This window comes from Pelophylax lessonae (assembly GCF_965119305.1).
Source record: "Pelophylax lessonae genome assembly, chromosome: 4".
Taxonomy (NCBI): domain Eukaryota; kingdom Metazoa; phylum Chordata; class Amphibia; order Anura; family Ranidae; genus Pelophylax; species Pelophylax lessonae.
Genome location: NC_138771.1, coordinates 676,307,164 through 676,332,596, shown reverse-complemented (window position 1 = coordinate 676,332,596; position 25,433 = coordinate 676,307,164). Strand labels below are relative to the sequence as shown.

The following is a 25,433-nucleotide window of genomic DNA, read 5'->3' as shown; positions in this document are numbered from 1 at the left end:
ATCAACCTATCAGCACTCTGTCCTCCCAACACTCCCAACAATCTATCATCACCCTGTCCCACCCAACTCTCCCAACAACCTATCAGCACTCTGTCCACCCAACTCTCCCATCAACCTATCAGCACTCTGTCCACCCAACTCTCCCATCAACCTATCAGCACTCTGTCCACCCAACTCTCCCAACAATCTATTAGCACCATGCCCACCCAACTCTCCCAACAACCTATCATCACTCTATCCACCCAACACTCCCAACAATCTTCTAGCATCATGTCCACCTAACACTCCCAACAATCTATCAGCACTCTGTCCACCCAACACTCCCAACAATCTATCAGTACTCTGTCCACCCAACACTCCCAACAATCTATGAGCGCTCTGTCCACCTAACACTCCCAACAATCTATCAGCACTCTGTCCACCCAACACTCCCAACAATCTATCCGTACTCTGTCCACCCAACTCTCCCAGCAATCTATGAGCACTCTGTCCACCCAACACTCCCAACAACCTATCAGCACTCTGTCCACCCAACTCTCCCAACAATCTATCAGTACTCTGTCCACCCAACACTCCCAACAATCTATCAGTACTCTGTCCACCTAACACTCCCAACAATCTATCAGTACTCTGTCCACCCAACACTCCCAACAATCTATGAGCGCTCTGTCCACCTAACACTCCCAACAATCTATTAGCACCATGCCCACCCAACTCTCCCAACAACCTATCATCACTTCTATCCACCCAACACTCCCAACAACCTATCATCACTCTATCCACCCAACACTCCCAACAACCTATCATCACTCTATCCACCCAACACTCCCAACAACCTATCATCACTCTATCCACCCAACACTCCCAACAACCTATCATCACTCTATCCACCCAACACTCCCAACAATCTTCTAGCATCATGTCCACCTAACACTCCCAACAATCTATCAGCACTCTGTCCACCCAACACTCCCAACAATCTATCAGTACTCTGTCCACCCAACACTCCCAACAATCTATGAGCGCTCTGTCCACCCAACACTCCCAACAATCTATCAGCACTCTGTCCACCTAACTCTCCCAGCAATCTATGAGCGCTCTGTCCACCTAACACTCCCAACAATCTATCCGTACTCTGTCCACCCAACTCTCCCAGCAATCTATGAGCACTCTGTCCACATAACACTCCCAACAATCTATCAGCACTCTGTCCACCCAACACTCCCAACAATCTATCGGTACTCTGTCCACCTAACTCTCCCAGCAATCTATGAGCGCTCTGTCCACCCAACACTCCCATCAATCTATCAGCACTCCGCCCATCCAACACTCCCAACAATGTATCAGCACTATGTCCTCCCAATGCTCCCAACAACCTATCAGCACTCTGTTCACCCAACACTCCCAACAATGTATCAGCACTATGTCCTCCCAATGCTCCCAACAACCTATCAGCACTCTGTTCACCCAACACTGCCAACAATGTATCAGCACCCTGTCAACACAACACTCTCAACAACCTATCAGCGCTCTGTCCCCTCAACACTCCCAGCAATGTAGCAGTGCCATGTCCACCCAACTCTCCCAAAAACCTTTCGGCATTCTGTCCTCCCCCACACTCCCAACAACCAATCAGCATTCTGTCCTCCCCCACACTCCCAACAACCTGTCAGCACTATGCCCACCCAACACTCCTAACAAATTATCAACATTCTGCCCACCCAACAACCCCAACAATCTATTGACACTCCGTCCACTCAACACTCCCAACAACCTCTCAGCACTGCATCCAACACTGCAAACAATTAAACTCTTAAAGAATGTGAATTATAAACCAGTCCAAAGAGAAGTAATGACATAAACTCCCAAGGAGCAGTCATTAACCCATCACTATACAGGAAGATTATAGACTGGCCCTGTACTGGAAAATAGAACCAAACCCCAAAGACATATACAAAGCCTTACACAGTAAATGCCCACATAAGCCCAAGGAGAGCAGACTGGATCAGGGGTGTCACCAGGGAGCCACAGAGATGAGCTCAGAGTGTTCTGGGAAAGTTTGATGAGTAAATTCTCTAATTCCTGGAATTAAATAAACTTACCGTTATCTTTCCTGATCACATCTCTCAGTCCCGCAATGGCTTCCAGAATCCTCTGGATGTCATTTCCAAGAGAACCTGTAATTAAAAGAACATCTTCTTAGCCTGCTTTGTGCGTCTCCTTCAGACCTCTCTATAGTATGCACATACACAGAGACATTCATTTTCTGAGCTTTAAAGCCTAAGGAGAAAGTATAAGAGGTGGAGATTTTACTTTCAGTCCCAATCATGATGGACATTCAGTGCAATCGTAGCTCATCAGCATTGATCGAGGTGAGGTTGGTCTGCAAAATGGAGCCAGAAGCCCAGAAAGGATAAAATACAATTTGTCAAGGAAGGATCCACCATTTAGAAGGTCAAAGAAAGACCCTTTCCTGATTTTGTATGGTAAGAGTAAGCCAAGGTTAGGTTAAATTTTGCTATCTCCAGTCTGTAAAGTTTAACCCTCATTACTGAAAATTCCATGCACAGCTTAAAAGTGTCCAAAAACACCCCAATTCATTAAAACCACTCCCATTCCCATATAATTCCTGCCTCTTTTAGGGTCAATGGCTGGATCCATGCTTTGAAGATTTTCATAATAATGGTCTCCTGCCCCCCAATAATACATATTTCATGTCTAATCTTGTAGCGTACGATTTACTTGTTACATCATCAGATAAAATTCGGTTCACAGACGCCTCCATTCCTTTTATTTTAGTAATTACACTGGCAGCTGTGAAGAGAGGAAACTCATTATAAATGTATTCTGTACATTCATTTCTCTGTATGATGATATCGACCTCTGTAGTACACACATCCTTTTTATACTGATCACCTGGATCGATCACATTCTACAGTCTATCAGTAAATCCCAGTATGAATTATGTTGCCCCAGCTCACCTCTCATGTCCTTTATGAAGGTTTCAATGTTGGTCAGTTTCTCTATCATCCTGGAATCTAAAGGAGAAGAACATTCATAAGGTGAGGAGACCAGACCCCCCGTCATGTAGAGCCACCCCATAAGAGGTCCACATTACCATCCTGGGACAGTTTCTCCACTCTGGAGTCCACTCCTAGACTCAGATTCCTCAGCTTCACCTCCATGGTCTTCTCTGTCTGATCCACCCCCTGACCTGCCAGAGACAAAGAACCAGAATTTATCCCAGCAGATGAGTGATACTGAGGAGGACCCTGGAAATGCCTCCACCCTGGATCCCCCAATTATTACTCATGGGAGATCTTCCAGAGAATGTAGTGTGGACAGTGTGGGGGGGGAGATCTTCCAGAGAATGTAGTGTGGATAGTGGGGGGAGATCTTCCAGAGAATGTAGTGTGGACAGTGGGGGGAGATCTTCCAGATAATGTAGTGTGGACAGTGGGGGGAGATCTTCCAGAGAATGTAGTGTGGACAGTGTGGGGGGGGGGGGGAGATCTTCCAGATAATGTAGTGTGGACAGTGGGGGGAGATCTTCCAGAGAATGTAGTGTGGACAGTGTGTGGGGGGGTGAGATCTTCCAGAGAATGTAGTGTGGACAGTGGGGGGAGATCTTCCAGAGAATGTAGTGTGGATAGTGGGGGGAGATCTTCCAGAGAATGTAGTGTGGACAGTGGGGGGAGATCTTCCAGAGAATGTAGTGTGGACAGTGGGGGGGGGATCTTCCAGAGAATGTAGTGTGGACAGTAGGGGGAGATCTTCCAGAGAATGTAGTGTGGACAGTGGGGGGGGGGGGGGAGATCTTCCAGAGAATGTAGTGTGGACAGTGGGGGGAGATCTTCCAGAGAATGTAGTGTGGACAGTGGGGGGAAGATCTTCCAGAGAATGTAGTGTGGACAGTGGGGGAGATCTTCCAGAGAATGTAGTGTGGACAGTGGGGGGAGATCTTCCAGAGAATGTAGTGTGGACAGTGGGGGGAGATCTTCCAGAGAATGTAGTGTGCACAGTGGGGGGGAGATCTTCCAGAGAATGTAGTGTGGACAGTGGGGGGAGATCTTCCAGAGAATGTAGTGTGGACAGTGGGGGGGGGAGATCTTCCAGAGAATGTAGTGTGGACAGTGGGGGGGGGTGAGATCTTCCAGAGAATGTAGTGTGGACAGTGGGGGGAGATCTTCCAGAGAATGTAGTGTGGACAGTGGGAGGAGATCTTCCAGAGAATGTAGTGTGGACAGTGGGGGGGAGATCTTCCAGAGAATGTAGTGTGGACAGTGGGGGGAGATCTTCCAGAGAATGTAGTGTGGACAGTTGGGGGGGGGGGGATCTTCCAGAGAATGTAGTGTGGACAGTGGGGGAGATCTTCCAGAGAATGTAGTGTGGACAGTAGGGGGAGATCTTCCAGAGAATGTAGTGTGGACAGTGGGGGAGATCTTCCAGAGAATGTAGTGTGGACAGTGGGGGAGATCTTCCAGAAAATGTAGTGTGGACAGTGAGGGGGAGATCTTCCAGAGAATGTAGTGTGGACAGTGGGGGAGATCTTCCAGAGAATGTAGTGTGGACAGTGAGGGGGAGATCTTCCAGAGAATGTAGTGTGGACAGTGGGGGGAGATCTTCCAGAGAATGTAGTGTGGACAGTGGGGGGAGATCTTCCAGAGAATGTAGTGTGGACAGTGGGGGGAGATCTTCCAGAGAATGTAGTGTGGACAGTGGGGGGAAGATCTTCCAGAGAATGTAGTGTGGACAGTGGGGGGAGATCTTCCAGAGAATGTAGTGTGGACAGTGGGGGAGATCTTCCAGAGAATGTAGTGTGGACAGTGGGGGGAGATCTTCCAGAGAATGTAGTGTGGACAGTAGGGGGAGATCTTCCAGAGAATGTAGTGTGGACAGTGGGGGGAGATCTTCCAGAGAATGTAGTGTGGACAGTGGGGGGAGATCTTCCAGAGAATGTAGTGTGGACAGTGGGTGGAGATCTTCCAGAGAATGTAGTGTGGATAGTGGGGGGAGATCTTCCAGAGAATGTAGTGTGGACAGTGGGGGAGATCTTCCAGAGAATGTAGTGGGGACAGTGGGGGGAGATCTTCCAGAGAATGTAGTGTGGACAGTGGGGGGAGATCTTCCATAGAATGTAGTGTGGACAGTGGGGGGAGATCTTCCAGAGAATGTAGTGTGGGGGGGGAGAGATTCCAGAGAATGTAGTGTGGGGGGGGGAGAGATTCCAGAGAATGTAGTGTGGACAGTGGGGGGAGATCTTCCAGAGAATGTAGTGTGGACAGTGGGGGAGATCTTCCAGAGAATGTAGTGTGGACAGTGGGGGGAGATCTTCCAGAGAATGTAGTGTGGACAGTGGGGGGAGATCTTCCAGAGAATGTAGTGTGGACAGTGGGGGGAGATCTTCCAGATAATGTAGTGTGGACAGTGGGGGGAGATCTTCCAGAGAATGTAGTGTGGACAGTGTGGGGGGGGAGATCTTCCAGAGAATGTAGTGTGGATAGTGGGGGGAGATCTTCCAGAGAATGTAGTGTGGATAGTGGGGGGAGATCTTCCAGAGAATGTAGTGTAGACAGTGGGGGGAGATCTTCCAGATAATGTAGTGTGGACAGTGGGGGGAGATCTTCCAGAGAATGTAGTGTGGACAGTGTGGGGGGGGAGATCTTCCAGAGAATGTAGTGTGGATAGTGGGGGGAGATCTTCCAGAGAATGTAGTGTGGATAGTGGGGGGAGATCTTCCAGAGAATGTAGTGTAGACAGTGGGGGGAGATCTTCCAGATAATGTAGTGTGGACAGTGGGGGGAGATCTTCCAGAGAATGTAGTGTGGACAGTGGGGGGGGGGGGATCTTCCAGAGAATGTAGTGTGGACAGTAGGGGGAGATCTTCCAGAGAATGTAGTGTGGACAGTGGGGGGGGGGGGGGAGATCTTCCAGAGAATGTAGTGTGGACAGTGGGGGGAGATCTTCCAGAGAATGTAGTGTGGACAGTGGGGGGAAGATCTTCCAGAGAATGTAGTGTGGACAGTGGGGGAGATCTTCCAGAGAATGTAGTGTGGACAGTGGGGGGAGATCTTCCAGAGAATGTAGTGTGGACAGTGGGGGGAGATCTTCCAGAGAATGTAGTGTGGACAGTGGGTGGAGATCTTCCAGAGAATGTAGTGTGGATAGTGGGGGGAGATCTTCCAGAGAATGTAGTGTGGACAGTGGGGGAGATCTTCCAGAGAATGTAGTGGGGACAGTGGGGGGAGATCTTCCAGAGAATGTAGTGTGGACAGTGGGGGGAGATCTTCCATAGAATGTAGTGTGGACAGTGGGGGGAGAGATTCCAGAGAATGTAGTGTGGGGGGGGGAGAGATTCCAGAGAATGTAGTGTGGACAGTGGGGGAGATCTTCCAGAGAATGTAGTGTGGACAGTGGGGGGAGATCTTCCAGAGAATGTAGTGTGGACAGTGGGGGGAGATCTTCCAGAGAATGTAGTGTGGACAGTGGGGGGAGATCTTCCAGAGAATGTAGTGTGGACAGTGGGGGGAGATCTTCCAGAGAATGTAGTGTGGACAGTGGGGGGAGATCTTCCAGAGAATGTAGTGTGGACAGTGGGGGGAGATCTTCCAGAGAATGTAGTGTGGACAGTGGGGGAGATCTTCCAGAGAATGTAGTGTGGACAGTGGGGGGAGATCTTCCAGAGAATGTAGTGTGGACAGTAGGGGGAGATCTTCCAGAGAATGTAGTGTGGACAGTGGGGGGAGATCTTCCAGAGAATGTAGTGTGGACAGTGTGGGGGGGGGAGATCTTCCAGAGAATGTAGTGTGGACAGTGGGTGGAGATCTTCCAGAGAATGTAGTGTGGACAGTGGGGGGAGATCTTCCAGAGAATGTAGTGTGGACAGTGGGGGGAGATCTTCCAGAGAATGTAGTGTGGACAGTGGGGGGAGATCTTCCAGAGAATGTAGTGTGGACAGTGGGGGGAGATCTTCCAGAGAATGTAGTGTGGACAGTGGGGGAGATCTTCCAGAGAATGTAGTGTGGACAGTGGGGGGAGATCTTCCAGAGAATGTAGTGTGGACAGTAGGGGGAGATCTTCCAGAGAATGTAGTGTGGACAGTGGGGGGAGATCTTCCAGAGAATGTAGTGTGGACAGTGTGGGGGGGGGAGATCTTCCAGAGAATGTAGTGTGGACAGTGGGGGAGATCTTCCAGAGAATGTAGTGTGGACAGTGGGGGGAGATCTTCCAGAGAATGTAGTGTGGACAGTGGGGGGAGATCTTCCATAGAATGTAGTGTGGACAGTGGGGGGAGATCTTCCATAGAATGTAGTGTGGACAGTGGGGGGAGATCTTCCAGAGAATGTAGTGTGGGGGGGGGGAGAGATTCCAGAGAATGTATTGTGGACAGCCAGGTGAGTTACCTGTGATAAGTATGGGTGGAAAGTGAGGCGTTTGTGTGCGAAGAGACAGCGAGGTGAACTCACGTGTGATGGTGATGATGAGGATGATGGCGATGAAGAGGAGACCAGTGCAAAGTGCTGACATAAAGCAGATCAGCCCGGAGGAGGGTTGGGGGATCCACCTGTTCATGATGACTCCTGAAAGAGATAAATGCATTGAATGAGCACCACTTCTCTTGTCCTGCATGCTGGGTGTAATTCTCGGTATCTATGGTGTTATGTATTGTGATCCATACCTCGGTAAGTTGAATAGCTCCCTGTGGTACTCTCGTTGGGTGTTTGGTCTTCCTGAAGATGTTCTATATCCTTATACAGCACTGACATGTCCTGTAGAAGATTACATTATAGACAGACAGATCCATAGATAACAGGACAGACCGGTCATTCTTTACTCTTGGTCTCACCTTGTAGTGTCAAATGGTGTGGTCTTCCAGTTGTGGTCTCAGTGTTGTGGTCTTGGTTTTGTGGTCTCTGTGTTGTGGTCTCTGTGTGGTCCTCTCAGTGTTGTGGTCTCTGTGTTGTCCTCTCAGTGTTGTGGTCTCGGTGTTGTCCTCTCAGTGTTGTGGTCTCAGTGTTGTGGTCTCGGTGTTGTCCTCTCAGTGTTGTGGTCTCAGTGTTGTCCTCTCGGTGTTGTGGTCTCAGTGTTGTGGTCTCAGTATTGTCCTCTCGGTGTTGTCCTCTCAGTGTTGTGGTCTCAGTGTTGTGGTCTCAGTGTTGTGGTCTCGGTGTAGTCCTCTTAGTGTTGTGGTCTCAGTGTTGTCCTCTCGGTGTTGTCCACTCAGTGTTGTGGTCTCAGTGTTGTGGTCTCAGTGTTGTGGTCTCGGTGTTGTCCTCTCAGTGTTGTAGTCTCGGTGTTGTCCTCTCAGTGTTGTGGTCTCAGTGTTGTGGTCTCGGTGTAGTCCTCTCAGTGTTGTGGTCTCAGTGTTGTGGTCTCAGTGTTGTGGTCTCGGTGTTGTCCTCTCAGTGTTGTGGTCTCGGTGTTGTCCTCTCAGTGTTGTGGTCTCAGTGTTGTGGTCTCGGTGTAGTCCTCTCAGTGTTGTGGTCTCAGTGTTGTGGTCTCGGTGTAGTCCTCTCAGTGTTGTGGTCTCGGTGTTGTCCTCTCAGTGTTGTGGTCTCAGTGTTGTCCTCTCGGTGTTGTCCACTCAGTGTTGTGGTCTCAGTGTTGTGGTCTCGGTGTAGTCCTCTTAGTGTTGTGGTCTCAGTGTTGTCCTCTCGGTGTTGTGGTCTCAGTGTTGTGGTCTCAGTGTTGTGGTCTCGGTGTTGTCCTCTCAGTGTTGTGGTCTCGGTGTTGTCCTCTCAGTGTTGTGGTCTCAGTGTTGTGGTCTCGGTGTAGTCCTCTCAGTGTTGTGGTCTCAGTGTTGTCCTCTTGGTGTTGTCCTCTCAGTGTTGTGGTCTCAGTGTTGTGGTCTCGGTGTTGTCCTCTCAGTGTTGTGGTCTCGGTGTTGTCCTCTCAGTGTTGTGGTCTCAGTGTTGTGGTCTCGGTGTAGTCCTCTCAGTGTTGTGGTCTCAGTGTTGTGGTCTCGGTGTTGTGGTCTCGGTGTAGTCCTCTCAGTGTTGTGGTCTCAGTGTTGTGGTCTCGGTGTAGTCCTCTCAGTGTTGTGGTCTCAGTGTTGTGGTCTCGGTGTAGTCCTCTCAGTGTTGTGGTCTCGGTGTTGTGGTCTCGGTGTAGTCCTCTCAGTGTTGTGGTCTCGGTGTAGTCCTCTCAGTGTTGTCCTCTCAGTGTTGTGGTCTCAGTGTTGTGGTCTCGGTGTAGTCCTCTCAGTGTTGTGGTCTCAGTGTTGTGGTCTCGGTGTAGTCCTCTCAGTGTTGTGGTCTCGGTGTTGTCCTCTCAGTGTCTCTCAGTGGTTTTGAGCTCTCAATGTAAAAGTTCCTTCTTTTATATCAGTTTACTCCCTGACTCCCGGCCAGCTTTCTATTTCATCACTTTGGAGGAAGTTCTAAAAAAAGTTTTACAGCAATTCCTCAGAATTTTCCACAGATCCCATCATATTTTACAAAAACCGTATACCCTGCGCTATGTGAATACTAATGACTTATTTGCAACTGTTCTTCACTTGCACAAACGCGTGAGAGAACCACTTTCTCTAAATGTGTACAAATCTTAGATAAATGTAAGTGAATTCAAAAAAGTTTTTGAAACCGGTATCCCAAAAAATTACTGAAATACAAACCATAAATTATCAAGCCTGTTTACAGTGAAAATTCATGTGCAAAAAATATATAGTGCAAAAAAAAATAATTAAATGATTCATTTATAGTCCACAAAGCAGTACTGTGTCCAGTGAAGAAATATATTTTCTCGTGCCCAGTGCTCTCTTCCTAAACAAAAAAGGGCCGATTCGTGCTTCCTCATGCAATGCGTTTGTGATTCACACCCCCTTATGTGAATGCACTTACCAGACTGTGTGGACCCCTTAGCAATATTGGCGTGTGGGTCAATTGGGCTCAAGACTGGTAAGAATGCAGCACTTTTCCTCCTTGGTGGTCACTCAGGGCCAGACAAATTTTTTTTTGAAATTATATTGATCCCCCCACTGGTCATCACTCAGGACAAAAGAGAAGGAAAAAAGAGACTGACCGACCGTGCTCTGCGACTGATAGCGATCTGCGACTGACTGACCGTGCTCTGTGACTGATAGCGATCTGTGACTGACTGACTGTGCTCTGTGACTGTTAGCGATTTGTGGCTGACCGTGCTCTGCGACTGATAGCGATCTGTGATCTGCGATCTGCGATCTGTGACTGACTGACCGTGCTCTGCGACTGAGAGCGATCTGTGACTGACTGACCATGTTCTGCAACCGACAGTGATCTGTGACTGACCATGCTCTGCAACTGATAGCGATCTGTGACTGACTGACCGTGCTCTGCGACTGATATCGATCTGTGACTGACTGACCGTGCTCTGCGACTGTTAGCGATCTGCGACCGACTGTGCCCTGCGACCGACTGTGCCCTGTGACTGACTGTGCCCTGTTACTGACTGTGCCCTGTGACTGACGGTGCCCTGTGACTGACGGTGCTGCCCTGCGACTGATGGTGCCCTGCGACTGACTGAGCGTGCTCTGCGACTGAGTACCTGGGAATTCTGGTAAGTATCTTAGCAACCGGTGAGTATCTTAACGACCGAGTATCTTAGCGACTGGTGAGTATGTTAGCGACTGGTGAGTATCTTAGCGACTGGTGAGTACCCCAGGTTTAGTACCAGGGGAGATAGAGGTAGTTTAGGTAAGGAATAGCAGGTCGTTACCATTATCCCCATAGAGTAGTGGGTAATAATGTCCAACAGGATTGGGGATGCCACTCAGTTCACTTCTCGCGCCATGTATGAGTTCCTTGATGAACCAATCAAGGGCGAATACTGCTGTGCAAGATGTGAGCGACTTGTTGCTCTGGAAGCCCAGATCCTGGATCTAGAAAACACAGTGGCAACACTGCATAGCATCAACAACCTGGAAAGGAGCTTGGACATTACCCATCATGCGCTGGCAGGGGCCAGCATAGAGGAGGGAGGAGAAGAGGAGACACAGGCATCAGAGGTACGCAGCTGGGTGACCGTTAGGAAGGGTAGAGGGATGAGTGTCAGGGAGGCCAGTCCTGAGTTGGTACACCCTAATAAATTTGCCAAGTTGCAGGTTGAGGGGGATATCAGCTCAGGGGTGGCAGTGGTGGAGCAGGTGCCCTCCCCCAGCTGCCAGGGGAGTGGCGGATCCAGGAAGAAGGGGGGCCGAGATTTAGGAAAGGTTAGACAGGTTGTGGTAGTTGGGGACTCAATCATCAAGAGGACTGTCACGATTCGACCATGCCCACGGTGACTAGCTAACCGAGACGTGATGAATCGTGACTGGGGAGTATAAGGGGATAACAGAATAAAGAAAATTTGTACTGAGTAATTAGATTGGCTGCAATACTTTCACAGCCTGCACTGCCTTCGGTCACCACTAGAGGGAGACTCCACTCCAATCCAGCTGGCTGACCACACACAGGCAGATAGAAATCTTGCATACAATCTGGTGCACTCTAATGGTGGGGGAGCAGTCTAGCAATTACCACACACTACTAGGATTCATCCAGCTATCCTACAAGCTAGAACCCCTGTGTTAATCACTCTTCCCACTGTCCCCACACCTACACACCACAAACGATAGCCTGCCACCACCCAACAGTTTGTCCGCAAACTGGTCTGCTGGGACACCACACACACGCAGATATCCGTCTGGTGTACAATCTGCATGCAATCTGCCAACACACAGTGCAATTGCATACAGATTGGCATGTAGGGTAGACCGAGAATTTAGGCACTAAAATGCAAACAAAATCTCTCTAGAGGTATGAGTCCTAGCTTAGTACACAGAAGTCACTTATTCATTTTATAATTTAATATCCCGAAAGTGGGCAGTGCATAAAAAATATATATACAAAGCAAAAACAGTTCCAAAAATACAAAAGATAAAAAGACACACAATTGGCAATTTGCTATGAAAATAAAAGGGAATAAAAACCAGAAATAAACTTTACCTAAGGTTATCTCTTTGGCAGAAGCATACCGGAAATCGTGCAGGAACTCCCCAGTTCAGAACTGGCTTCATGGAAGAACCATGTGCAAATCTCAACTTTTCCAATTTATTGGAATATTGATGTGGGCTGGACTTTAGCCCTTAGCGAATCAGCCACAAGGAGTTGCCCCCATCTCAGCCCACAGGATGTTCTGTGTTCTGAACGGACCATAGCTGAATTGGCCCAGAATGGCGCTGACCGCTGGGCCAGGGATAGGAGTTCTGACACCAGCACATCGGTCTGATGCCGACAGTACCAAACACTGCCTGCCTGCCGCAATCATGCGCCATACAACGGTTTTGTGCAATTCTCCAGGACCCCACACATGCCACAGACACAGATTTACACGTACTCGTAGCCCCATACGTGAGCCACAAGAAGGAATTATTTTCATCTCTCTGCCACTAATATTTTAACTTTTATGAGAGATAAAATACATTCCTTTGATCTGATAAAAGCAGCAACCGCTCACAGACGGTTCGGAACCTATTGTCACCCCCCTGCGGATTTCTTCAGCCAAAATGACTAGCAGTCTCCTTTGAAGCTTCCCGGAAGGTGACAATTTTTGTTCAATTGCATGGGGGACCTTAATTGGCAACCAGGTGTCAACCCTATCCCAGAGAGACCAGCTGTGTCCTTTCAAATGCTACTAACAGGGCATGTGTGTGATAATACATTAATTGACCCAAAATTACATTACATCTACAATTCACTACATATTTCTACAGATCACTTCATATTTCATATTTCGCTAATGCAAAGCTATTCCATATCTGATATTTATGTTACAAGGACAGAGAGGGCAATCTGTCGAAAAGATCTCGGTAGCCGAACAGTATGTTGTTTACCGGGCGCTCGAGTTCGGCACATCGCGGATCGGGTAGACAGATTATTGGGTGGGGCTGGGGATGACCCAGCGGTCATGGTGCATGTGGGCACTAATGACAAAGTAAAAGGAAGGTGAAGGATCCTAAAGAACGATTTCAGGGACTTAGGGAATAGATTGAGGAAAAGGACCTCCAAGGTGGTTTTCTCTGAAATGCTGCCGGTACCTCGAGCCACACAGGAGAGGCAGAAGGAGATTAGGGAACTTAACAAGTGGCTGAGGAATTGGTGTAGGAAGGAGGGATTTGGGTTCCTGGAGAACTGGGCTGACTTCTCAGTCGGCTACCAGCTCTTTAGTAAGGATGGGCTGCACCTTAATGGGGATGGTACAGCTCTTTTGGGGAGAAAGATGGCCACCAAGTTGGAGGGGCTTTTAAACTAGGAGACGGGGGAGGGCTCAGAAGTAGAGTCAGGAGGGAGCAGAGGACTGAAGGCAGTAGTAGAGTCAGCAGCGACAGTAGGTCCACAACGTCACTGGGAGGGTCTGTGCGGGAAAACCTCAGACCAAACAGGAATAAACATAATCACCATTCACAATCAACTTCCACAAAACTAAGAGGGGTATATGCTAATGCCAGGAGCCTAGCTAATAAAATGGATGAGTTGGAAATGTTAGTACATGAGGAAGACATAGACCTTGTGGGAATAACGGAAACTTGGTTGAAAAAAGACAACAGTCCATCCAGTTCAACCTATGATGTGTGTGTGTTTGCTTTTAACTGTACATTGTATACCCCTGTATGTTGTGGTCTCTAAGGTGACCATCTAACAGTTTTTTGAAACTATCAATGCTCCCTGCTAATACGACTGCTTGTGGAAGAGAATTCCACATCCTTACCGCTCTTACAGTGAAGAACCCCTTACGCATTTTAAGGTTAAACCGCCTTTCCTCTAGTTTTAGTGAGTGGCCACTAGGGATGATCGAACGGTTCGGGTCCACCATCGGTTCGGCCCGAACATTGGGTGTTCGAGGTTCGGCCGAATTTAGAACTTTTTGCCCAAAAAGTTCGGAATTCGGCAACCAGAACCGCCCAAAATGCAATGCTTCAGGAAATGGGCTTTAAAAGCCCGTGATTGGACCAGAACCATTAGCAAAAGCCAATTGAGGGGGCAGGAGAATGCTAGGAATGTGATTGGAGTGACTAGGGGGTCCCTAGACCAATCATTAGTGAATACGCCCCCCAGTATATAAGATCGCCCCCGCCATATTCCCAGCATTGTTATACTGGACATGGAAGAGAGTGGAAGCAGTTCTGTTAATTTTACTTTAAAAGTGTCATTTAGCATTTATTAGTGTGAGGAAAGGGATATCTAGTGTAGTTAGAGTGCTCCTTTACACTTAAGTTAGCTTCAGAAATTTAGTTTCTGTAGGGAAAGTGTTAAGTGTAAGGGGACCGTAGTGTAGTGTAGGGTTAACTGACAGTGACTGCTATGGCAGGGTGACAAAACCCTTCCATAGCAGGGTGACCGCTATAGAGAAAAGATCATTTCTCTGTGTTGCTTCGGGACAGGCATGTGGCTTCTCACCAGCAAGCATTTTTTAATGCTGCAGGGGCTGCCACTGCCAGTGCTTTTTTTGAGGACATGTTTGATGTCAGACATGACATCTGAATATGTGTATAGGGGGAATATATAGACATATATGTCTGAATATATACCCCATGACATATATAGGTGTGATAGTAGCAGAAATAAATGCTTGCGCTAATGAAATCATTTACAGTAATATATTTCTGCTACTATCACACCTATATATGTCTAGGGGTATATATTCAGACATATATGCCTATATATACCCCCTATACACATGTTCAGATGTTTTGCCTGCCTCAAAAGAACCCCAAAAAATGCCAAAAAAACACTAGCGTCAAAAAAAAAAAGATGCCCAGGTGTGTTTTTGCTGGCATTTTTTGGGGGGTTTTTGAGGCAGGCAAAACATCAGAACTTGTGCACAGTACCACTATACACAAGTTCAGATGTTTTTTCTGACTGGAAAGAACCCAAAAAATGCCTGCTTTGAAACCGACAAGGTGTTACAGCAGCGAAGCCATATTCCTGTGCTCAAAGTTTTCTAATACAAACGATCTTTTTTTTTTCTGGTTCTGGACATGCTACAGAGCTGAAACTTCACATGTACACTTTTTAGACCCCCCAGATACTAAATCCAAAAATCTAAAATCAAAAAATCTCTTTTTTTTTTTTTTTTTTAATTTTTCAATAATTGGCTTTTTTATCAAAAATGACAATTTTTAAGAACTTTTTTTTGTGTGATTTTGTGTCTGGGGGGTCTAAAAGGTGTACCTGTGAAGTTTCAGCTCTGTAGCATGTCCAGAACCAGAAAAAAAGATCATATAGGTGTAAAAGTTAAAGGAGGCTCCCGAACCACATCCCTGTTCTACTGAAAAATTATCAAAAATGACAATTTTTAAGAACTTTTTTTTGTGTGATTAATAGTTAATGGGGCATGACCCAGAACCCTAGGCACTTTTTAGGGGCATTTATTGGGTTTTAGGGCTTAAAAATGGTGTTTTTTGATTACAGAAGTTCGGGTCCCATTGATTTCAATGGGGTTCTGAAATCCAGGCCGAACTTTCGTGAAGTTCGGGTGTTCTGGTCGAACCGAACTTTTCAAAAGTTCGATCATCCCTAGTGGCCACGTGTCTTATTATATTCCCTTACTCTGAATAGTTTGTTTCTTATGCTAGGGTCACCAGTACAGTATTTGTACATTGATATCATATCCCCCCTCAATCCTCTCTTCTCCAGAGAGAATAGGTTCAGTGCTTGTAGCCTTTCCTCATAGCTGATGTCCTCCATTCCCCTAATTATTTTTGTTGCCCTTCTCTGGACTTTCTCCAGTTCCAGCACATCCTTCCTGAGGACCGGTGCCCAGAACTGGACAGCATACTCCAGATGTGGCCGGACCAGAGTCTTGTAGAGCAGGAGAATAATCTCTTTATTTCTGGAGTGAATCCCCTTTTTTATACATCCCAGTATTCTGTTGGCTTTGCTTGCGGCGGCTTGGCATTGCATGCCACTGCCAAGCCTGTTGTCTACCAGTACCCCCAGGTCCTTTTCCATCTTAGACTCGCCCAGAGGTTCCCCCCCTAGTGAGTAGCTTGCTTTCTGGTTTTTGGCCCCTTAAGTGCATTACTTTACATTTTTCAACATTAAACCTCATCTGCCATGTAGTTGCCCACCCCGTTATTTTGTTCAGGTCCGCTTGCAAGGTTTCCACATCCTGCATAGAAGATATTGGCATGCCTAGTTTAGTATCATCTGCAAACACCAAGATTGTACTAGATATCCCCTCCTCTAGATCATTTATGAATAAATTAAACAGGATTGGTCCCAGGACAGAACCCTGGGGGACCCCACTTTCCACACCCGCCCAATCCGAGTACTCCCCATTAATCACCACCCTCTGAACTCTCCCCTGGAGCCAGTTCTCTATCCAGGTACTCACCTTATGGTCCATACCTACCTTCCTTAGTTTGTACAGTAAGCGTTTGTGGGGAACGGTGTCAAAGGCCTTTGCAAAGTCCAGATACACCACATCCACCGGCTTACCTTTATCTAGGTGGCAGCTCACTTCATCGTAGAAGGTTAATAGATTGGTTTGGCAAGAACGATTTTTCATAAATCCATGCTGATTGCTACTAATAATACAGTTTTCATTACTAAAGTCTTGTATATGTTCCCTTAATATCCCCTCCAAAATCTTGCAGACTACAGATGTTAGGCTGACCGGCCTATAGTTACCCGGGATACACCTCGGCCCCTTTTTAAATATTGGTACCACGTTGGCTTTTTTCCAATCAGCTGGCACCATACCCGTCTGTAAACTATCTTTAAAGATCAAGAATAATGGTCTGGCAATCACCTGGCTGAGCTCTTTAAGAACCCTCGGATGCAAGCCATCCGGTCCCGGTGATTTATTTATGTTAAGTTTCTCTAGTTTAGCTCTAAGTCTATCTTCTGTTAGCCATGGCGGCACTTCCTGAGGTGTGTTGTTTGGTTCGGCCTTACAAGCTAGGTTTGTGTAGCCCCCCGATTCTTTTGTGAAGACTGAAGAGAAGAAATGATTTAACACTTCCGCCTTTTCCCTGTCCTCAGTGGCCATTTTTCCTTTATCATCTTTTATGGGGCCAATGTGTTCTGACTTCGCTTTCTTACTGTTTATATACTTAAAGAATTTCTTTGGGTTCTTTTTGCTCTCCTCCGCTATATGTCTCTCGTGTTCTATTTTAGCCGCCCTGATTTCACCTTTACATTTCTTATTACACTCTTTGGAGTGCTTAAATGCTGCCAATGACCCCTCAGTCTTGTATTTTTTGAAGGCCTTTTCTTTAGCACTAATATGCATTTTTATGTTGGAGTTTAGCCACCCAGGGTTTAGTTTTGCTCTTTTAAATTTATTTCCCTGTGGAATGCACTGGTCAATCCCCTTGTTTAGTATGCTCTTGAAGCACTCCCATTTTTCCTCCGTGTTCTTTGTTCCCAGGGTTCTATCCCAATTGATATTTTCTAGCAGCGAGCGCAGTTTAGGGAAATTGGCTCTTTTGAAATTCAGCGTCCTTATATTACCCCTCCGCTTCCTATAACTGTAATTAATACTGAAACTTATTGACCTATGGTCACTGTTTCCTAAGTTGCCCCGTATTTCTATATCCGTGATCAGGTCTGAATTGTTAGTAATCAGTAGGTCAAGTACCGCATCTTTCCTCGTCGGTGCATTCACCATCTGACCCATGAAATTGTCCTGCAAAACATTTAGGAACTGCCGAGCCTTGGCTGAGTGTGCGGTTCCTTCTGCCCAGTCTATATCTGGATAATTAAAGTCCCCCATTATAATGATGTTTCCCATCCTTGCTGCCAATCCTATCTGTAAAAGGAGGTCCGCCTCCCCCTCCTCCCTCTGGTTGGGGGGCCTATAGCATACGCCCAATATTACCTCCCCCACCATGCCTTCCCTTTGAAGCTCTACCCATAGGGATTCTGCCTCGTCCTTAGCTCCATTATTAATATCATCCCTCATATTTACCTGTATACTGTTCTTAATATACAAACATACCCCTCCCCCTTTTTTACCTTCTCTATCTTTGCGATAAAGGGAATACCCCTGAATGGTCGCCATCCAGTCATGAGAGCTGTCAAACCAAGTCTCAGTTACCCCCACAAAATCTAAGTCCTCCTCAAACATCAGCAGTTCCAGCTCTCCCATCTTGTTGGCCAGGCTTCTGGCATTGGTATACAAACCTCTTAATTTTGGCCGGTTACATATATCCTCATTTGATGTTTTTAGGCTGCTCTCTTGATTTTTCCCCATACCCACCCTGGGTATAGGAGCTCCAAACACTCTACCACTAATGCCCCCATTTCTGCCCTCTGAAACTTGCTTACCGCTTGCTAATTCTACATCTGTACCCTCCCCCCATTCCCTAGTTTAAAAGCCCCTCTAACTTTTTGGCCATCCTCTCACCCAGTACGGCTGCACCCACCCCATTTAGGTGCAATCCGTCCCTACCAAAGAGCCGGTGGCCGACTGAGAAGTCGGCCCATTTCTCCAGGAACCCGAAACCCTCCTTACTACACCAGCTCCTCAGCCACTCGTTAACTTCCCTAATCTCCCGCTGCCTCTCTGGTGTGGCTCGAGGTACAGGTAGTATTTCGGAAAATACTACCTTGGAGGTCCTAGTCCTCAACTTAGCGCCTAAGTCCCTGAAATCGTTTAGGACTCTCCGTCTTCCTCTGCCTATGTCATTGGTACCCACGTGTACCATGACAGCTGGGTCTTCCCCAGCCCCACCCAATAATCTGTCCACCCGATCCGCGATGTGCCGAACCCGAGCGCCCGGCAAACAACAGACTGTTCGGCGCACACGGTCTATGTCACAGATTGCACTGTCTGTCCTTCTAATGATTGAGTCCCCTACCACCAGCACCTGTCTTTCCTTTCCCTTTCTCCCGGCCTCACTGGAGGAGTTCTTCCCCTGGCAGCTAGGGGCGTCGCTCTGCTCCAGCAATGCTGGTCCCTGACTGGTTTCCCCAACATCACACAACGGGGCGAATCTGTTGGGGTGCTCCAGCCCAGGATCAGCCTCCTTGCCTTGTCCCCTTCTACCCCTCCTAACTGTCACCCCTCTGCTCTGCTCTGATGCCTGCACCTCCGATACTCCGCCCACCTCTGTGCAGGCCCCTGTCTGCACCTGATTGGTACAATCCTGGCTCTCCTCCGGTATGGACATTCGTCTCAGTGTTGCCAGCTGCTTCCCTAGATTCAGGACCTGAGCTTCCAGGGAAGCAACGTGCTTACATTTTGCGCATTTGTATTCGCCCTCGATCGCATGACCGAGGAACGCATACATATCACAAGATGTACACCGAGTCGCATCTCCACACCTGCCGGGCATTGTACCTACTAATCTAATCTAATGGGGATTCAGTAATTTAAGTCTATCCTATGTGGCTATTTCCTGGCTTCCTAACGCTACCTTCTCACCCTCTGGTACTCACTCACTTGACACTCAGTTGCACAACACTCACTTACTTACCAGTCGCAAAGATACCTCAGACGCAAAGATACTCACCAGTCGCAAGATACTCACTAGACGCAAGATACTCACCAATCGCAAGTTACTCCCAGTCGCAGAGATACTCACCAGTCGCAGAGATACTCACCAGTCGCAGAGATACTCACCAGTCGCAGATACTCAGCAGTCGCAGAGATACTCACCAGTCGCAGAGATACTCACCAGTCGCAGATACTCACCAGTCGCAAAGATACTCACCAGTCGCAAGATACTCACCAGTCGCAAAGATACTCACCAGTCACAAAGATACTCACCAGTCGCAAGGATACTCACCCGTCCAAAGATCTTCACCAGTCGGTCGGTCACAGAACACTGTCAGTCAGTCGCAGAGCACAGTCAGACAGTCGCAGAGCAGTCAGACAGTCGCAGAGCAGTCAGTCGGTCGCAGAGCGGTCAGTCAGTCGCAGAGCGGTCAGTCGGTCGCAGAGCGGTCAGTCGGTCGCAGAGCAGTCAGTTGGTCGCAGAGCGGTCAGTCGGTCGCAGAGCGGTCGCAGAGCGGTCAGTCGTTTGCAGAGCAGTCAGTCGCAGAGCAGTCAGTCAGTCGCAGAGCGGTCAGTCAGTCGCAGAGCGGTCAGTCGGTCGCAGAGCGGTCAATCGGTCGCAGAGCGGTCAGTCGGTCGCAGAGCGGTCAGTCGGTCGCAGAGCAGTCAGTCGCAGAGCAGTCAGTCAGTCGCAGAGCGGTCAGTCAGTCGCAGAGCGGTCAGTCGGTCGCAGAGCGGTCAATCGGTCGCAGAGCGGTCAGTCGGTCGCAGAGCGGTCAGTCGCGGTGATAGTAGTGTTGTGCTTTTAGTCACCCCACCAGCTGATCAGTTGTTACCTTACGTCCCCAGTCAGGTCCTGTCAGGTCCTTGTCGTCGCTGCTGTTATTGGTTCACACGGCTCTCTCTTCCCTGCCTTGCTTGCAGCTGCTGCTGCTGCCTCACACACTGGGGACGGTCCCCTCCTCCTCTTCTCCTCCTCCTCCCGGGAACACTCTCCTCACGATACGTGCGTGTCCGTCCGCCGCCGCCACCACCGCTCTCTGCCCTCTCTGTCCCGGTCCCTGGGGTCCACTGCACCCGCGTCCGGTATCCTACTACGTCCCTGCTGCTGTCGCTCCCTCCTTCTGGCCGACCGCCGCCGCTGCTCGGTCACAAGATACCGGTCCCTCGCTCCCGCTTTGGTCTCCCACAGCTCCTCTTCCTCCTCGCACACCCACAGCTCCGCCCCCGGTTCAGCACAGCGCACGGCTCCCTCACCGCACGCCGCTCGTCCGCACACACACAGCACAGCGCACGGCTCTCTCTCTGCACAGCTTCCGCTTCCGGTTCAGCCTCTCCTCAGCCTGTCCAGTAGATCGACTCCTCAACCTGTAACCCCTCACATGACTGGCTGGCTAATATCCAAGGATATTCGGTGTACCGGAAGGACAGGGTAGGAAGAAGAGGGGGAGGGGTATGTCTCTATGTCAAGAACAATGTAAGGGTGATAGAGAGGAGTGATATTATGGAAGGGATGAGTATGGAGTTAGAATCTGTGTGGGTAGAACTCCATAGGGAAGGAGAAAAGGGAAAAGTAATTGTGGGGGTTTGCTATAGGCCACCCAACCAAAGGGAGGAGGTAGAGCTGGAATTTATATCACTGTTGGGTAAAGTGGCAAAACTGGGATCAGTCATCATATTTGGGGACTTCAATTATCCAGACATTGACTGGGAAGAGGGGACTGCACACTCACAGAAGGCCCGGCTATTCATGGAAACCTTACTGGATAATTACATGTCTCAGTTGGTGGATTCTCCTACTAGAGAAAAAACCATCCTGGATCTATTGATCACTAATGACCCAGACATAATCTCGGAGGTAGGAGTCCATAACAACCTGGGCTCTAGCGATCACAGGATGATCACATTTAGCGTAAATAACAATATAGCAAGGCAAGAGGGGAACATAAGAACCCTAAATTTCAGAAGGGCAAACTTTCCAAAATTGTACTCATTGATGGAAAGGGTAAACTGGGACCAAACCCTGGGATCCCTGACCACAGAGGAAAAATGGGAATGCTTTAGGAACATATTAAAAAAATGCATCTTGCAGTGCATTCCTATGGGAAATAAATTTAGAAGAGACAAAGCCAAACCTGGCTGGCTAAACCGTAGCGTCAAAAAACTTATTAGGGGAAAAAAATGGCCTTCAAGAAGTATAAATCAGAGGGCACAGTATCGGCTTTCGAGCAATACAAGGAGGCAAATAAGAAGTGTAAATACGAAATCGAAATGGCTAAAATCAACTTTGAGAGACAAATAGCGGAGGATAGTAAAAAGAACCCAAAGAAATTCTTTAAATATATCAACAGCAAAAAAACTAGGGCAGAGCATATTGCACACATAATTAACAATGATGGGAGGATGGTTACAGAGGACACTGAAAAAGCAACCGTGCTGAATGCTTTTTTCTCGTCAGTATTTACACAGGAAAAGGAGGGGTACACTGACCATGACTGTATGGGGTACACTGACCATGACTGTATGGGGTACACTGACCATTGTCAGGGCATGCTGATACTTGTAGTTCCTGTAATGGGATGTAGTATATGTACTGTATAGGTGGGTATCTGTAGGGGAGGGGGGTCCTGACTCTCATTGTCAGGGCATGCTGATACTTGTAGTTCCTGTAATGGGATGTAGCATATGTACTGTATAGGTGGGTATCTGTAGGGGAGGGGGGGTCCTGACTCTCCTTCTCAGGGCATGCTGATACTTGTAGTTCCTGTGATGGGATGTATCATATGATATGATACATCCCATCACAGGAACTAAAATTATCAGCATGCCCTGACAATGAGATTTAGGACCCTCCCCTACAGATACCCACCTATACAGTACATATACTACATCCCATTACAGGAACTACAAGTATTAGCATGCCCTGACAATGATAGCCAGGACTGCAACCCCCCCCCCATATCCACCTATAGATGATATAGATATTATACATCCCACAAGAGCAACTACAAATATCATCATGTCCATGACTGCTAGGGATGTCCCACCCCCCTACAGACACCCGTACATGACACATCTCATCAGAGGAACTACAAGTACCACCGTGTCCCAGAATAATAGAGATGTGTGATCTCTGCTGAAGGGCCATACATTGTCACTATATGTATAGTGCCCCCCCCATACCACTCTTATCAGATTATATATATTTACCATGTCCTGGCAATCGGCTTGCAGTGTTTCACCCATACATAGCCTGCTGACCACCCTGAAGACACAACAGCTTAGCAGAGACCCCTGGGCATAAAACAACAACAAGAAGCCCCCCTATTCCCCGCCTTCTAACGTACATGTCATTCAAGTCACAGCTACTTACCTCGCTGCGGTCGGTACCTGGCTTTCACAGCAGCTCAGCTGAGCTGCCTGCTGAGTGCTTCCAGACAGCAGGCGGTGATAAGGGTGAGTCGGGGCTGGGGAAAGGATGTGAGCGGGATCTCAAAAAGACATGCGGAGAGCCACGTAACCCATGATCACGTGACATGGAAGTGCTTCGGCGAAAAATCCCTGCAGATAAAATTACCCGGGACGGGCTCCTACTTGCCAGGAATGTCCCGGAAAAAACGGGACAGTTGGCAAATATGAAATTGGTACTACTAACCGTGAAACTGTCGCATAGTATTCATAGATTTGGTGCAGGGCTTCTGGCAAGCACCAGAAATGAGACCCAAATGCCATACTTAATGCAATGGTCCTGGTTTGTCTGTTTATAATGCACTTGTCTTGGTTTTTGCATTCGTTATTTATTTTAAACAGTTTGGTTTTTGCAATTGTTATTTATATTGCACTTGTTTATAAATTATTGCACTTTTGTTCCTTGTGTCTAAAGATTGTGTAGGGTGTGGCTGGAGGCGGGGTGTGGGTGTGGCTGGAGGCGGGGAAAGGGTGTGGCTGGAGGCGAAACATGGGTGGGGCCTGGAAGGGGGCCCTTGATTTATTTTGCCCCGGGGCCCTGAGGGTTCTCAGTCCGCCCCATGTCCCGGGTAATTATAGGCCTGTCAGTCTGACATCGATAGTATGTAAACTTCTGGAGGGGATGATAAGAGACTATATTGTAGAGTTTGCTAAAGACAACAGCATCATCAGCAGTAATCAGCACGGGTTTACAAATGGGCGTTCTTGTCAAACCAATCTCTTGACATTCTACGAGGAGGTGAGCTGTGAGCTAGATAGGGGCAGACCAGTGGATGTGGTGTACTTGGATTTCGCTAAGGCGTTTGATACAGTTCCCCATAAGCGCTTAATTTATAAAACAAGGTCTGCAGGCATCGACCGCAGGGTTTGCTCTTGGATACGGAACTGGCTAAAAGGGCGTGTCCAAAGGGTGGTAATAAACAGCGCATACTCAGACTGGTCTGAGGTGGTAAGTGGGGCACCCAAGGCTCAGTCCTGGGACCAACCTTGTTCAATTTATTCATAAACAGCATTGAGGACGGGATCAGGAGTTCGTTATCAGTTTTTGCAGATGACACAAAATTGGGCAGGGCAATAACTGCACAGCATGAAGCAGATATCCTACAGAATGACCTGGACAAAATAACGGAGTGGGCAACGACCTGGCAAATGAGGTTTAACGTGGAGAAGTGTAAGGTTTTGCACTTGGGGACTAAAAACATAAAAGCACAATACACGTTAGGAGGGGAACCCTTGGGGGAATCAAAAATGGAGAAGGATCTGGGAGTCTTGGTTGATGATAGATTAGGCAACAGCATGCAATGTCAAGCGGCAGCTGCCAAAGCCGGCAGAATATTAGCATGCATAAAGAAAGGGATGTATTCCAGAGATAAGACTATAATCCTTCCACTTTATAAAACTCTGGTCCGACCGCATCTGGAGTATTCTGTCCAGTTCTGGTCGCCAGTCCTCAGGAGGGATGTGTTGGAGCTGGAGAGAGTCCAGAGAAGGGCAACTAAACTAATTAGGGGATTGGAGGACCTTAATTATGAAGAGCGTCTGCAATCGCTTGATTTATTCTCCCTGGAGAAGAGACGCCTGAGGGGGGACATGATAGCAATTTATAAATATCTCAATGGTGATCTTGGCATAGATAAACAGCTATTCAGTCGAAAGGAATTGCATGAGGACTTGGGGGCATACAATGTGATTAGAGGAGAATCGTTTTAACCTCAGGCAACGTGGGGGGTTCTTTACTGTTAGGGCTACAAGATTGTGGAATTCTCTACCAGAAAAGGTGGTTTCTGCGGGAAGTATGGTGGCTTTCAAAAGACTCTTAGACTTACATCTCAAGGATCAGAACATTCAGGGGTATGAGAGATGATTACGGCCACACACATCTACACAGGGGGAACTGGATGGACTATTGTCTTTATTCAACCTCACCTACTATGTAACTATGTAACTATGACTCTCCATAGTGTATTACATTTGATACTTTTAATAAGAAATTGAAGTGACGTTACGGGCGCTGCCGTCAGCCGGAAATTGCGTTGACGTGTTTCGCCCCATCCCAGTGGGTGTTTTCACAGACGTATCTCCGGCTGAACCAACGAGGAGCTTTTTGAAGCCAGCCTGCAAGTCACATGTTCTATACCTATTTCCTCTTGCACAAGTTCAGATGTTTTTCCTGACTGCAAAGAACCCAAAAAAATGCCTTCTATTAAACCGACAAGGTGTTACAGCAGAGAAGCCATATTCCTGTGCTTAAAGTTTTCTAATACCAGAGATGTATAGTAACGAAGTAGAACTACTTAAGTACTGTACTTAAGTACCGAAATGCGGTATCTGTACTTTCCTAGAGTAGAATTTTTTTCTCCTACTTCTACTTTTACTTCACTACATTTTTTCGATGATTTCGATACTTCTACTCAAGTATTTTTTTTTGGTGCTGCATAGTTACTCGTTACTTTTAAAAAAATTACCACTGCCAGAACAGTAGATGGCAGGTTGCATAAAGCTCAAAA

The 25,433-nt window shown here is 47.8% G+C and overlaps 1 protein-coding gene across 3 annotated transcripts in view; it reads right to left on the bottom strand.

Moving 5' to 3' along the window:
- LOC309553404 (asialoglycoprotein receptor 1-like) overlaps positions 1 to 25,433 on the bottom strand; it is a 310,174-nt gene that overhangs the window by 7,484 nt on the left and 277,257 nt on the right. For all 3 annotated transcript variants that reach the window (XM_082254583.1, XM_082254585.1, XM_082254584.1), the window contains 4 exons: positions 3,119 to 3,214; positions 2,982 to 3,038; positions 2,743 to 2,814; positions 2,103 to 2,177 (listed from right to left, as the gene is read on the bottom strand). In XM_082254583.1, the coding sequence (XP_082110709.1) occupies positions 2,103 to 2,177; positions 2,743 to 2,814; positions 2,982 to 3,038; positions 3,119 to 3,214 (300 nt within the window). The remainder of the gene's footprint in view (positions 1 to 2,102; positions 2,178 to 2,742; positions 2,815 to 2,981; positions 3,039 to 3,118; positions 3,215 to 25,433) is intronic.